The sequence below is a fragment of the Prionailurus viverrinus genome, chromosome D4, assembly GCF_022837055.1.
Source record: "Prionailurus viverrinus isolate Anna chromosome D4, UM_Priviv_1.0, whole genome shotgun sequence".
NCBI lineage: Eukaryota > Metazoa > Chordata > Mammalia > Carnivora > Felidae > Prionailurus > Prionailurus viverrinus.
This window is the reverse complement of record NC_062573.1, coordinates 62,964,793-62,979,651: the sequence shown is the minus strand read 5'-3', so window position 1 is coordinate 62,979,651 and position 14,859 is coordinate 62,964,793. Positions and strand designations below refer to the sequence as shown.

General features: G+C 38.4%; 1 protein-coding gene across 8 annotated transcripts in view; it reads right to left on the bottom strand.

Moving 5' to 3' along the window:
* Positions 1–14,859, bottom strand: part of KIF27 (kinesin family member 27) — a 99,237-nt gene that overhangs the window by 62,787 nt on the left and 21,591 nt on the right. For all 8 annotated transcript variants that reach the window (XR_007146282.1, XR_007146283.1, XM_047829829.1 and 5 more), the window contains one exon: positions 8,512–8,655. Coding sequence is in view for 6 of the 8 variants with exons in the window: in XM_047829829.1 (XP_047685785.1) it covers positions 8,512–8,655 (144 nt within the window). In the remaining 2 variants the exon portion in view is untranslated. The remainder of the gene's footprint in view (positions 1–8,511; positions 8,656–14,859) is intronic.

Below are 14,859 nucleotides of genomic sequence, written 5' to 3'. Positions count from 1 at the left end.
ACTAAAAGAGTAAAAGTACAACACCTAAGCTAATGAAGTAAAAATAGAAAAATTTAAAAAACAAATTAATCCAAAAGAAGATAAGGAAAGAAAAAGGAACACAGAGCAGTTAGGATAAGTAAAAACCACAATGGTGGGATTAGAACCCACAATATGAAAGGAATTATGTTAAATTCAGAAATGAACTAAGTAATCCAATTAAAAGATTACAATATGTCAGGGGATTGTAAAATTATCTAACTTGCTGCTTCCAAGAAACACAACTAAAATAGACCCACGAAGATTAAAAATAAGGTGGAAAAGAGACACCAGGTAATGTTAATCAAAAGAAAGCTGGTAGAGCTATGTCAATACCTAAGTAGACTTTAAGGCAAAAGCCACTGGAAGAGGTAAAAAATATTAAAAAAGTCAATTCACCAGAATGATGTAACAGTCATCATTTCTATGTACTTAATAACACAGCTTCAATATGTATAATGCAAAAATTGTTAGTACTGGGGAGCCGGGATGGCTCAGTTGGTTAAGCGTCTGATCTCACAGTTTGTGAGTTCAAGCCCCCCCGGCCAGCTCTGTGCTGAAAGCTCAGAGCCTGCTTCAGATTCTCTGTCTCCCTCTCTCTCTCTCTCTACCCTCCCTTGCTTGTGCTAAGATAAATAAATAAACAATAAAAAAAGTTGTTAGTACTTCATGGAAAAGAAGACAAATCCAAAATTGTAGCAAAAGATTGTAACATCACTCTAAATTACTGATATAACAAAAAGACCCAAAAATGAATAAAAATATAGATATGATTAACAAGATTACCACCACCCAATAATTACAGAATACATATTCCTTTCCAGTACATCTGTAATACCTACAAAAATTGGCCTTATGCTAAGCCATGACGCAAGTTTCTTTTTTTTTTTTTTAACGTTTATTTATTTTTGAGACAGAGAGAGACAGAGCATGAACGGGGGCAGGGCAAAGAGAGAGGGAGACACAGAACGGGAAGCAGGCTCCAGGCTCCGAGCCATCAGCCCAGAGCCCGACGCAGGGCTCGAACTCACAGAGTGCGAGATCGTGACCTGAGCTGAAGTCAGACGTTCAACCGACTGAGCCACCCAGGCGCCCCTGCAAGTTTCAATACATTCAAAGGACTGAAATCATATGGACCACAATGCAATTAAGCCAAAAACTCATAAAAAGAAATCTTCCATGTGTTGGATATAAAGTAACTTATTACCCATGAGTCAGATAAAAGTCATAGTAAATATAAGGAAATATTTTGAGCAGGTAAACTTAGGAGGAAATCTATAACTTAAATGCACATATTATAAAAGAAGAAAAGCTAAAAATCAATGAACTAAGAATCCTTCTAAAGAATTTAGGAAGATTACCAGCAATGAAAGTGAATCAGTAATCAAAAAACTCCCAAGAAACAAAAAGCCCAGGACCAGACAGCTTCACAGGTGAATTCTACCAAACATTTAAAGAATAATTCTTCTCAAACTATTCCAAAAAATACAAGAGGAAGGAAAACTTCCAAATTCACTCTATGAGGCCCAGCATTACGCGGATCCTAAATCAGATAAAGACACCACAAAAAGAGAAAACTACAGTCCAATATCCTTCATGAATATAGATGCAAAAATCCTCAACAAAATACGAGCAAACCAAATCCAACAATACATTTAAAAAATCCTTCAGCACAATCAAATGTGATTTATTCCTGGGATGCAAGGGTGATTCAATATTCACAGTCAATGTGATATATCACATCAATAAGAGAAAGGATAAAAACCAAATGGTCATTTGAACAGATGCAGAAAAAGCATTTGACAAAGTACAATATCCATTCATGAGAGAAACCTTCAACAAAGTAGGTTTAGAGGGAACATACCAAAACATAATCAAGAACTTATATGAAAAATCCACAGAGAACATCAATGGGAAAAACTGAGAGCTTTTCCTCAAAGGTTAGGAACAAAACAAGAATATCCACTCTTACCACTATTTTTTTAAGTTTATTTATTTATTTTGAGAGAGAATGAGAGGAAGACAGCAAGGGAGAGAGGGGCAGACAGAGAGGGAGAAAGAGAATCCCAAGCAGGCTCTGCACTGTCAGCATGGAGCCCGATGTGAGGCTTGAACTAACAAACTGTGAGATCATAACCTGAGCTGAAATCAAGAGTTGGACACTCAATCAACTGAGCCACCCAGGCACCCACCACTTTAAAAAATATATATTTATTTATTTTGAGAAAGAGAGAAGTAGAGAGAGGGGGGACAGAGAGAATCTCAAGCAGGCTCCCATCAGCACAGAGCCAGATGTGGGGCTTGATCTCATAAACTGTGAGATCGTGACCTGAGATGAAACCAAGAGTTGGATGCTTAACTGACTGAGCCACCCAGGTGCCCCTCACTCTTACCACTTTTATGTACTGGAAGTCCTAGCCACAGCAATCAGACAACAAAAAGAAATAAAAGGTATCCAAATTGGTAAGGAAGAAGTAAAACTCTATTTGCAGAGGACATGACACTATATATAGAAAATCCTAAAGACTCCACCAAAAAACTGCTAGAACTGATCAATGAATTCAGTAGTCACAAGATACAAAATCAAAGTTCATAAATCTGTCTCATTCCTCTACACTAATTATGAAGCAGCAGAAAGAAAATTAAATAACCCCATTTACGACTGCACCAAAAATAATAAAATATTTAGGAAGAAACTTAACCAAAGAGGTGGAAGACTTGTATAGGTGAAAACTATAAAATATTGATGAAAGTAATTGAAGACACACAAAGAAATGGAAAGACACTCCATGCTTATGGATTGGAAGAATACTGTGAAAATGTCTATACTACTCAAAGCAATCTACACATAGAAGGCAATCCCTATCAAGATAGCAACAGGATTTTTCAAAGAACTAGAACAAACAATCTTACAATTTCTATGGGACCACAAAAGACCTTGAATAGCCCGAGCAATCTTCAAAAAGAAAAATAAAACTGGAGGCATCTCAATTCCCAAGTTATATCACAAAGCTGTAGCAATTAAAACAGTATGGTACTGGCACAAAAATGGACACATAGATCCACAGAACAGAACAGAAACCCCAGAAAAAAAGCCACAATTATATGGTCAATTAATCTTCAACAAAGGAAGATAAAGTATGCACGAAAAAGACAGTCTCTTTGACAAACAGCGTTAGGAACACTGGAGAGCTACGTGCAAAAGAATGAACCTGGGCCTCTTTCTTTCATACACAAAAATAAATTAAAAATGGACTGAAAGCTTAAATGTGAGACTGGAAGCCATAAAAATCTTTGAAGAGAGCATAAGCAGTAATCTCTCTGACACTGGCCATTAGCAACTTCTTACTAGGTATGTCTCCTGGGGCAAGGAAACAAAAGCAAAAATAAACTATTGGGACTACATCAAAATAAAAAGGTTCTGTACAGTGAAGGATATAATCAATGAAACTAAAAGGTAAACCTACTGGATGGGAGAAGATATTTGCAAATGATATACTCAATAAAGGATTAGTATCCAAAATATGTAAAGAACTGATACAACTCAACAACCCAAAAAACAAATAATCCAATTTAAAAATGTGCAGAAGTCACAAACAGACATTTCTTCAAAGAAGACATCCAGATGGCCAACAGACACAGGAAAATTTGCTCAACATCTCTCATCATCAGGGAAATGTAAATCAAAACTACAATGAGATACCACCTCACACCTGTCAGAATGGCTAAAATCAACAACACAAGAAACAGCAGGTGTTAGGGAGATGTGGAGAAAAAGGAACCTTCTTACACTAATGGTGGGAATGTAAACTGGTGCAGCCACTGTGGAAAACAGTATGGAGGTTCCTCAAAACATTAAAAATAAAACTACCCTAGGATCCAGTAATCACACTACTGAGTATTTATCTCCAAAATACAAAAACATTAATTCAAAGGGATACATACACCCTTATGTTTATAGCAGTATTATTTTTTTAATGTGTTATTTATTTGTTTGTTTTGTTCAAACGCAAGTTAGTTTCTTCAGGTGTAGAACTTAGTGATTCATCACTTACATATAACACCCAGTGCTTATGCCAACAAGTGCCCTCCTTAATGCCCATCAACCATTTAGCCCATTCCCCCAACCCAACACCCCATCAGCAACCTTCAGTTTGCTCTCTGTATTTAAGAGTCTCTTACGGTTTGACTCCCTTTCTGGTTTTATCTTATTTTTCCTTCCCTTCCCCTGTTTGTTTCGTTTCTTAAATTCCACGTATTAGTGAAATCATATGATATTTGCCTTTCTCTGACTATTTTGCTTTGCATAATACATTCTAGTTCCATCCACATTGTTGCAAATGGCAAAATTTCATGCTGACTGCTGAGTAATATTCCATGGTGTGTGTGCGTGTGTGTGTGTGTGTGTGTGTGTATTTGTATAATTTGGCTATTGGTGATAGTGATAGCAGCATTATTTACAATAGCCAAGAAATGGAAGCAGCCTAAGTATCCACCAATAGATGAATGGATAAAGAAGATGTGGCATTTACACATATAGCATATATATACACATCATATATATATATATATATGAATATTATTCAGCCATAAAAAAGAATGAAATCCTGTCTTTTGCAAGGACAAAAATGGATCCAGAGACTATAAATGCCAAATGACATAAGTCAGAGAAATACAAATATTATATTATTTCACTCATATGTGAAATTTAAGAAATAAACAAGCAAAGGAAATTTTAAAAAGAGAAAGACAAACCAAGAAACACTCTTTGCTATAAAGGACAAACTGATGGTTACCAGAGGGGTGGTGGGTGGGGAGATAGGTGAAGGGAATTAAGAGTACACTTACCATAATGAGCACTGAGTAATGTATAGAATTGTTGAACCACTATATTGTACACCATATAACACTGTATGTAAATTATACTGGGATTAGAATTTAAAACTTAAAAAAAAAATGAAACTTTTATCAGCAAAACTAAAAGGTAACTGACAGAATGGGAGAAGATATTTGCAAACGACATATCAGATAAAGCGTTACTATCCAAAATCTATAAAGAACTTATCAAACTCAACACCCAAAAAACAAATAATCCAGTGAAGAAATGGGCAAAAGACATGAATAGACACTTCTCCAAGGAAGACATCCAGATAGCCAACAGACACATGAAAAAATACTCAACATCACTCATCATCAAGGAAATACAAATCAAAACTACAATGAGATACCACCTCACACCTATCAGAATGGCTAACATTAACAACTCAGGCAAAGACAGATGTTGGCAAGGATGCGGAGAAAGAGGATCTCTTTTGCATTGTTGGTGGGAATGCAAGCTGGTGCAGCCACTCTGGAAAACAGTATGGAGGTTCCTCAAAAAACTAAAAATAGAACTACCCTACGACCCAGCAATTGCACTACTAGGCATTTATCCACAGGGATACAGGTGGGCTGTTTCGAAGGGACACATGCACCCCCATGTTCATAGCAGCACTATCAAAATAGCCAAAGTATGGAAAGAGCCCAAATGTCCATCGATCGATGAATGGATAAAGAAGGTGTGGTATATATATACAATGGAGTATTACTCGGCAATCAAAAAGAATGAAATCTTGCCATTTGCAACTACGTGGATGGAACTGGAGGGTATTATGGTAAGTGAAAGTAGTCAGTCAGAGAAAGACAAATATCATATGACTTCATTCATATGAGGACTTTAAGAGACAAAACATGAACATAAGGGAAGGGAAACAAAAATAATATAAAAACAGGGAGGGGGACAAAACATAAGAGACTCTTAAATATGGAGAACAAACAGAGGGTTACTGGAGGGGGTGTGGGAGAGGGGATGGGCTAAATGGGGAAGGGGCACTAAGGAGTCTATTCCTGAAATCATTGCTGCACTGTATGCTAACTAATTTGGATATAAATTTAAAAAACAAAATTAAAAAAAACCCGAAACTTTCAGAGAAATACAAAAATTAACAACAAACATTGATAAGCATGTGGAACAAGAGGCATACTCATACAGTACCGGTGTGAGTGTAAATTGGGAAAAGAGTGTGATATTATTTGTTAAAGTTGAAAATTCGCCTTCCCTATGACCTACCACTCCAACTTGAAGGAACAAATCCAAAACAAATGTATGTGCGTGTGCACCAACAGACACCTATGAGAAAATGTCCATCCCAGTAAGGACTGAGTAATGTACAGAATTGTTGAATCACTATATTAGACACCTCAAACTAATACAACATTGTTAATTATACAGGAATTAAGAAAAAAAAAAAGAGAGTACCTAGCTGGTTCAGTAGTAGAGCACACGGCTCTTGATCAATAAGTTCAAGCCCTACTTTGGGTGCAGAGATTACTTAAAAAATAAAATCTTGGGGCGCCTGGGTGGCGCAGTCGGTTAAGCGTCCGACTGCAGCCAGGTCACGATCTCGCGGTCCGGGAGTTCGAGCCCCGCGTCAGGCTCTGGGCTGATGGCTCAGAGCCTGGAGCCTGTTTCCGATTCTGTGTCTCCCTCTCTCTCTGCCCCTCCCCCGTTCATGCTCTGTCTCTCTCTGTCCCAAAAATAAATAAACGTTGAAAAAAAAATTTAAAAAAATAAAATAAAATAAAATCTTAAAAAAAAAAACAAAGAAAATAAAATAAATAACAATGTCCATCGCCAAAAAACATTCATTAAGAGTAGAAGAGAAACATAAATTTCCATATATTCATACAATGAAATCCTATATGTCTATAAACCTAAACAGGCTACAGTTACACACATGATAGGTGAATCAGAACAAAAAAAAAAAAAACTTTCAATAAAGGCAACTAGATACTAAAGAATATATGTACTGAATGATTAAATTTCTTAAAATTCCAACAAGTAAACTGTAGTGTTCAAGGATATAGAGTAAAACCACAAAGCAAACCAAGGAAAGCAATACTATCCAAGTGAGGAAAGCGGCTCTCTCTGATCAGGACCAACTAAGGACTTCTAAGGGGCAGAAAGCTGACTATTTTTTGACAGTTTACTATTTACCAGCTGGTTACCCAGCTGCTGCTCTCTTTGTGATACAACACTGCATGGTACATTGTGTTTTGTTTATGTTTTATGTTTTTAAACTATTATAGAATGAGAAGAGTTAAAAAAGGAAACAAAAATGAAATGTCAAAATCAAAATCTAACTTGTGCTGGATCAGGTTATTCCTCCCTGATAGGAACCTAAAGGCTTTAAATGAAATTAACTGTTTGGGGCTGTGGGAAGTGCCCCACCACGGATGGGGGTGTGTTCACAGCCGAGAAGTATAATATTTAGGGACATTAGGGAAGCTAAGATAGAAAAGTAGAAAGTTTAACCAAGGTTAAAGAGCAAATCACTGATAAGAGTATAAAAGGATTATCTAATAAATTTTAAAGTATGTGTTTACTTTCCAACTCTTAACAACATCATGTTGCCTATTACCTTGGCAAACAGCAGAATGGAAAAACATGGAGAAAAGGTAACTGTAATATGATATGCAAATTAAGTTGTGTATCACCTTCATATTTGTGAAAGTCAGGCTAACAATAAAAATGTTTTCTCCTCGGGGGGCCTGGGTGGCACAGTCAGCTAAGCGTCTGACATCAGCTCAGGTCATGATCTTGCAGTCCGTGGGGTCAAGCCCCACATAGGGCTCTGTGCTGACAGCTCAGAGCCTGGAACCTGCTTTGGATTCTGTGTCTCCCTCGCTCTCTGCCCCACCCCCACTCATGATCTCTCTCTCTCTCTCTCTCTCTCTCTCTCTCTCTCTCTCTCAAAGATAAATAAACATTAAAAAAAATTTTTTTTAAATAACTGGGATGAGGGGCGCCTGGGTGGCTCAGTCGGTTGAGCGTCCAACTTCGGCTCAGGTCAAGATCACACGGTCCGTGAGTTCGAGCCCCGCATCAGGCTCTGTGCTGACCACTCAGAGCCTGGAGCCTGTTTCGGATTCTGTGTCTCCCTCTCTCTCTGACCCTCCCCCGTTCATGCTCCGTCTCTCTCTGTCTCAAAAATAAATAAACGTTAAAAAAAAAAATTTTTTTTTAAATAACTGGGATGAAATATCTCCTTTAAAAAATAAAATTAATAAAATAAAATAATAAAACAAAATACAATACAATACAACACAATACAACACAATACAATACAATACAATACAATACAATACAATACAATACAATACAATACAATACAATACAATAAAATGCTATTCTGGGGCGGCTGGTGGCTCAGTCAATTAAGCATCTGACTCTTGATTTTGGCCCATGGTTCGTGACATCAAGCCCCACATCAGGCTCTGCACTAAAAGTGTGGAGCCTGCTTGGGATTCTCTCTCTCCCTCTCTCTCTGGCCCTCCCCTGCTCTCTTTCACTGTCTCTCTCTCTCTCTCAAATAAATAAACTTAAAATGCTATTCTTTTAGCCAAGTACTATTCAACTAAATCTACAGCACTAGATAGGTCAAGAAACTCTACCTGCAATCTATTGACGTTTTGTGCTTCTTTCAAAGATACCATGTGTCCTTTGTTTTCCTGGACCATCATTTGCACTTGATTCTTCAGTTCCTTCACCTGCAATTCCTTCTGATTAAATACAACTTCATCAGCAGCCAGTGCACACTGGGAGGAGGGAAAGAAAGCACAAGAGATTCACCACAGAAAGTACTCCAGACAGCCCAGAAAATACCACAAAAACTGGGATTTCATGATGGTTTGACAATGTCTCTCGAAATTTTTCTCATCCTATTCATTTTCAATTTTTTTTGCTTTCTGTAGAAGAAAGGCAGAAACAGTTCGAGGACCTGTCATTGTTATAACTAAGAATTAATTACCATAAAGATACAAAGACTTTCCTGGTTTTTATTTCCTGAATTTTAAAACAAAAACAGTCACTTGATTTCTAGACTACACTCAGGAGGAGTTATTTTTACAAGTTTGCTAGAATTGCCATGAGATTTTTTTTTTTTTTTGCCATGAGACTTTTAAATGTGGGTTTTTAAAAATCAAAGAGGTCACGTTTTCCAAACTGACCTATAGAGTTAAGAACACATTTGGATCTTTTAAATAAAGAATATTTGGTAATTCAAAAAAAAATTTTTTTTAATGTTTATTTTTGAGAGAGAGAGAGCACAAGCAGGGAAGGGGCAGAGAGAGACACGCACAAGATCCAAAGCAGGCTCCAGGCTCTGAGCTGTCAGCACGGTGCCTGATGCGGGGCTCGAACCCACAAGCCATGACATCATGACCTGAGCCAAAGTCAGACACTTAACTGACTGAGTCACTCAGTCGCCCCAAATATTTGGTAATTTTATGCACTTTCACTATGAAGAGATATTTTGAAGATATCTAAAAATATGGTTAAACAAATAGTTTTCTTAATTTCCAATGAATTATGCCTGTTTTCAAATAAACTTGAGATATGCAAGTAATACTTTTAAAACAATTTTTAAATTAAATAAACTGAAAGAAATTTAGTATTTGTTGAGTGAATTTTATGCTAGGGGCGCCTGGGTGGCTCAGTTGGTTAAGTGTCGGACTTGATTTCAGTTCAGGTCACGGTCTCACAGTTCATGGGATTGAGCCCCGCGTTGGCCTCTAAACTGAGAGTGCAGAGTTTTGCCTGGGTTTCTCTCCCTCTCTCTCTCTCAAAATAAATAAATAATTTTTTTAAAGTGTATTTTATGCTAGATAGTGACTTGACATTTTAAAAATATCTCACTGTGGGGCGCCTAGGTGACTCAGTCGGTTCAGTGTCCGACTTTGGGTCAGGTCATGATCTCACAGTTCATGAGTTCAAGCCCCACGTCGGGCTCTGTGCTGACAGCCCAGAGCCTGGAGCCTGCTTCGGATTCTGTGTCTCCCTCTCTCTCTCTCTGCTCCTCCCCCGTTCATGCTCTGTCTCTCTCTGTCTCAAAAATAAATAAACATTTATAAATAAATAAATAAGTAAATAAACATTAAAAATACATTTTAAAAAAATCTCACTGAATAGACATGATTCTTTTTTCATGAAGAAACCAAGAGATTAAAACCTTTTCCCAAGATGACCCAGTAGATAAACCACACTCCTGACCTTCAATCCCAGGGTTTTTCTGGATCAAACCCCATGCTCTTTCTCCTAAGCTATAGGAAAACACAAGAACAAGAGCTGATTTACAAAAATAGTGTTCCCTTTACAAGTAAGATTTAATTCACAAAAACAGAGTATGTACGTGACTACTCAGGCAATGGCATAGAGGGGTAGATGGGTCCCTGTACAGAGAACCCATAGACCAAGGCCAGCCTTGATTTGCCACAGCCTCGTAGCACCACTTAGGGCAAGTCCCTTCTTTTCTCTGCTTGGGATCCTCAAGTGACCAAATGAGGAGAGGACACATGACCCTGATGGTCCTTATTTTCATATGTTTACATATGACCTATGTGACTTCTTTCATAAAATGAGATTAAACTATAATTCTCGTTGGTTAATATCCTCTCCCATGGTAAACTGTACATTTGAGCTTAAAATGTAATTTGTCACGTAGTACTGCATATTCAACTATTTTTACATATGCTTTACAGACTACAGCTATATTATTTATTATTTATTTCAAGTGTTTAACTGTTGAGTAAATTCATGTTCACATACTGCTCTCGTATTCAAAATTTGGAATAAAAAGGCAACAAAGTCCTTCAAGAGGTGTTTATTAGGATATGGAGTATTCCAATAACTGACCAATGGCAAAAACCAAGGATTACAACACTACCTGACACAGGAGCACCTGGCTGGCTCAGTGGGTTAAGTGTCCAACTTTGGCTCAGGTCATGATCTCATGGTTCATGAGTTCAAGTCCCACATCAGGCTGTCTGCTGCCGGCACAAAGCCTGCTTCAGATCCTGTCTCCCTCTCTCTCTGCCCCTCCCCCACTTGCACACACACTCTCTCTCTCTCTCCCAAAAGTAAACATTAAAAAAAAATTAAAAACAAAAAAACAGAAACACTACCTGACAGCATCTAACAAGGAGAAGATGGTGAAGTTCAAAGTGACACTTCCTTAGCAAAAATCTGGTGGTAATTCTACCTGCGATATGGCCCACGATCTCCTGTTGGCTAGGAATTTTATTTTTAAGTACTTACCTGCTTGTGTAACAGGCTCAAGGAAGCAGGGCTGAGCAAAGAGAATGTCCATGCCTCTCCCTGCACAGACCTGCTGTCTTGCTAAGTAGTTTATCAAGCTGACTTCACAGTAACCCCTGGCATGTGGCCCCACGTACAGCTACTAAGTCCAATCACTTAGCTGCCACTGATACATAACCTCAGCAGGTGAAAAATAGGTGAGAGATAATAATGAGCTAGGTAGGTGAAAAATAAATGAGAGATAATAATGAGCTGCCTTTATTGAGCCTTACTCCAGGCCAGGCAGCCTTCTCATCGTTTTATGGGAACTAGTGTTTTAATAATCTTCACAGGAACCCTACAAGGTGCTTGTTATTATTGTTTAATTAGCACAGAGAGGTTAAGTATTTTCCCAAAGTCACAGAGCAAGTAAGCAAAGGAGTTGGAATTCAAATCTTAGGAGTTTGGTACCAATGTTCTTAACCACTATGTTATTCTGTCTCAAACAGAAAGTCTAGAAAACTTTTTACTTTTTTTTGTTTATTTATTTTTGAGAGAGAGAGAGAGAGAGAGAGCAAGCAGGAGAGGGGCAGAGAGATAGGAGACACAGAATCTGAAGCAGGCTCCAGGCTCTGAGCTGTCTGCACAGAGCCCGATGCGTGGCTCAAACTCACAAACTGCCAGATCATGACCTGAGCCAAAGCCAGATGCTTAACCAACGGAGCCACCCAGGCACCCCTAGAAAACAACTTTTTTTTTTTTTTTTTTTAATTTTTTTTTTTTTTTTCAGCGTTTATTTATTTTGGGGACAGAGAGAGACAGAGCATGAACGGGCGAGGGGCAGAGAGAGAGGGAGACACAGAATCGGAAACAGGCTCCAGGCTCTGAGCCATCAGCCCAGAGCCCGACGCGGGGCTCGAACTCACGGACCGCGAGATCGTGACCTGGCTGAAGTCGGACGCTTAACCGACTGCGCCACCCAGGCGCCCCGAAAACAACTTTTTAAGGAGACATATGGGGTGAGGAATGACAGCAATCATTTCTCTATTTGCTATTTAGTGGTATCCAAGATTACTACTCCTGCAAGACTTCAGACCAAAAAAAAAAAAAAATCTATTTTTTTAATTGGGAAATACTGAATATTGTATCTTTCACACTGAGATTAATTACACTAGCACTTTGAAAGTTCTGAGAAGTCTTGGGATTTTTGTAATCTAGCATTCCCTAAAGCCATCTGATAATGGTGCCCTTTTTCATTAAGACTGTTAATATCCTGGGGCTCCTGGGTGGCTCAGTCAGTTAAGCATCTGACTTCAGCTCAGGTCATGATCTCACAGTTTGTGAGTTCAAGCCCCACGTTGGGCTCTGTGCTGACAGCTCAGAGCCTGGAACCTACTTCCGATTCTGTGTCTCCCTCTCTCTCTGCCCCCTGCCCTGCTCACGCCTCTGTCTCTCTCTCTCAAAAAGTGAATAAACGTTAACAACAACAACAAAAAAAAGACTGTTAATATCCTTGGGAAATCTTAATCTAGAGTACATAATCTAGAGGAAGTTAATTCAGAATTTCCAACAGATGGAGAGAAAAACTTACTACCCCGCCATCCTCAATCAGGGGGTTTTATGGGCTTCCATTTCAGCCACCTTAGAAGGATGAAGTACTCCTTATTGTCAACTCCTATAGTGCTCCAAAGTTCAAGCTTCCCATCAACCGTATTTCCTGTTCTGCCACTTTCTTATGCCAAACAGGAAGGGTCAGGCCTGCTCTATTATGAAGAAGGTAGAGCAGAGTTACTGCTTTAAAAAAAAAAATCCATGATTTTTGGGGAACCTGGATGGCTCAGTCAATACAGCATGCAACTTTTGCTCTCCAGGTCATGAGTTCAAGCCTCATATTGGGGGCAGATTACTTCAAAACAAAAATTAAAAACTCCATTATTTTAAAGTTATGACTTTAAATGCTTATATTTAAGTATCAGACATTGTGAGATAGGGTGCCTGGGTGGCTCAGTGAGTCGAGCGTCCAAGTCTTGATTCTCTCTCTCCCTCTCTTTCTGCCCCTTGATTGGAAGATGCACATAACTTAGTAAACAAATATTTTCCAAATGATCGATGGGTGATGATTGAAAATCACATGGATGAAAGATCCATTCAAAGTACAAGATAAAGGGGAGCCTGGGTGGCTCAGTCGGTCAAACAACTGACTCTTGATTTCCACTCAGATCACGATCTCACAGTTGTGAGATGGAGCCCTGTGACAGGCTCTGTGCTGGGCGTGGAGCCTGCTGGAGAGTCTCTCTCCCTCTCCTGCCACCCCTCTCCTGCTTGCGTGCGCAAGCACGTGCTCTTTCTCTCTTAAAAAAAAAAAAAGCAAGATAAAAATAAAAATTTTAATGTACAGATCTTAATGTAACAAAAGTAGTTTCAAATCCCACATTGCAAGTAAACTTTAGGATGCCGCTACTTGTTGAGTTTTGGTGCAATAACAAAGAAAAATATCCATAATTATCTGACAATAAATTAAAACGTTCCTCTTTCCAATTACAAATCTAAATGAGGCTGGATGTTCTTCATGTACTTCAACTAAAACAACATATTGCAACAAACTGTATGCCGAAGCAGATATGAAAATCCACACATCCTCTATTAAGCCAGACATTAAGAGATTTGCAAAAATGTACAACAATTCCACTTTTATTAAGTTTTTTTTTATTTGGAAAATAGTTATTTTTCATGAAAAAATGTTTTTACTTGTCATTGGGTTATTATTTTGAGTGAATTAATAGCTTAAATTTTTGTGTTTTAATTCTAATATGGTAAATATCAATAGATACAACCCACATAAACAAAAGCTCTTTAGGGGACCTCAATTTTAAAAACATAAAAAAAAAAAACAAACCTTGTATGGGCACCTGGGTGGCTCAGTCAGTTAAGTGTCTGACTTCAACTCATCTCACGGTTTGTGGGTTCGAGCTTCCTATTGGGCTCTCTGCTACCAGTGCAGTGCTATCAGGCCCACTCCGGATCCTCTGCCTCTCTCTCTGCCCCTCCCCTGTTTGTGCTCTCTCTCTCTCAAAAATAAATAATATTAAAAAAAAAAAAAAAACAACCTTGTGAATAAAAAGTCCAAGAACTGCTGCAATAGAGGTTTCTTTCTAATACATATAAAGAGGTACAGAGGAAAGATTTCTAACTAGAAAGCTGTTTTCAGGGCACCTGGGTGGCTCAGTCAGTTAAGTATCTGACTTTGGCTCAGGTCATGATCTCGTGGTTTGTGAGTTCAAGCCCTGCATCGGGCTCTATGCTGACAGCTCAGAGCCTGGAGCCTGCTTTGGATTCTGTGTCTCCCTCTCTCTCTGCCCCTAACCCACTTGCATTCTGTCTCTGTCTCTCTCAAAAATAAACAAACATTAAAAAAAAAAAAGAAAGAAAGCTGTTTTCCTATTTTCAAAATCTTGCAGAATACCTATTTGCCCAACAGAATGCAAACTCCATGTAAGCAGAATAGGTACATCTTGTTTTCCGTGATTTCCCTAGGGACACGAAATCTTCAGGTTTTTGAATGGAAAGTGACAAATGTATTTCAGAACTCAATGTATATATATGTAATATGTACACATGTACACACCTACATCCCTTAAATATTGTCACATACAATGATTTTGTTTGTTTAAAAAAAAATCAACATTCCGGGGTGCCTGGGTGGCTCAGTAGTCACTTAAGCCTCTGAC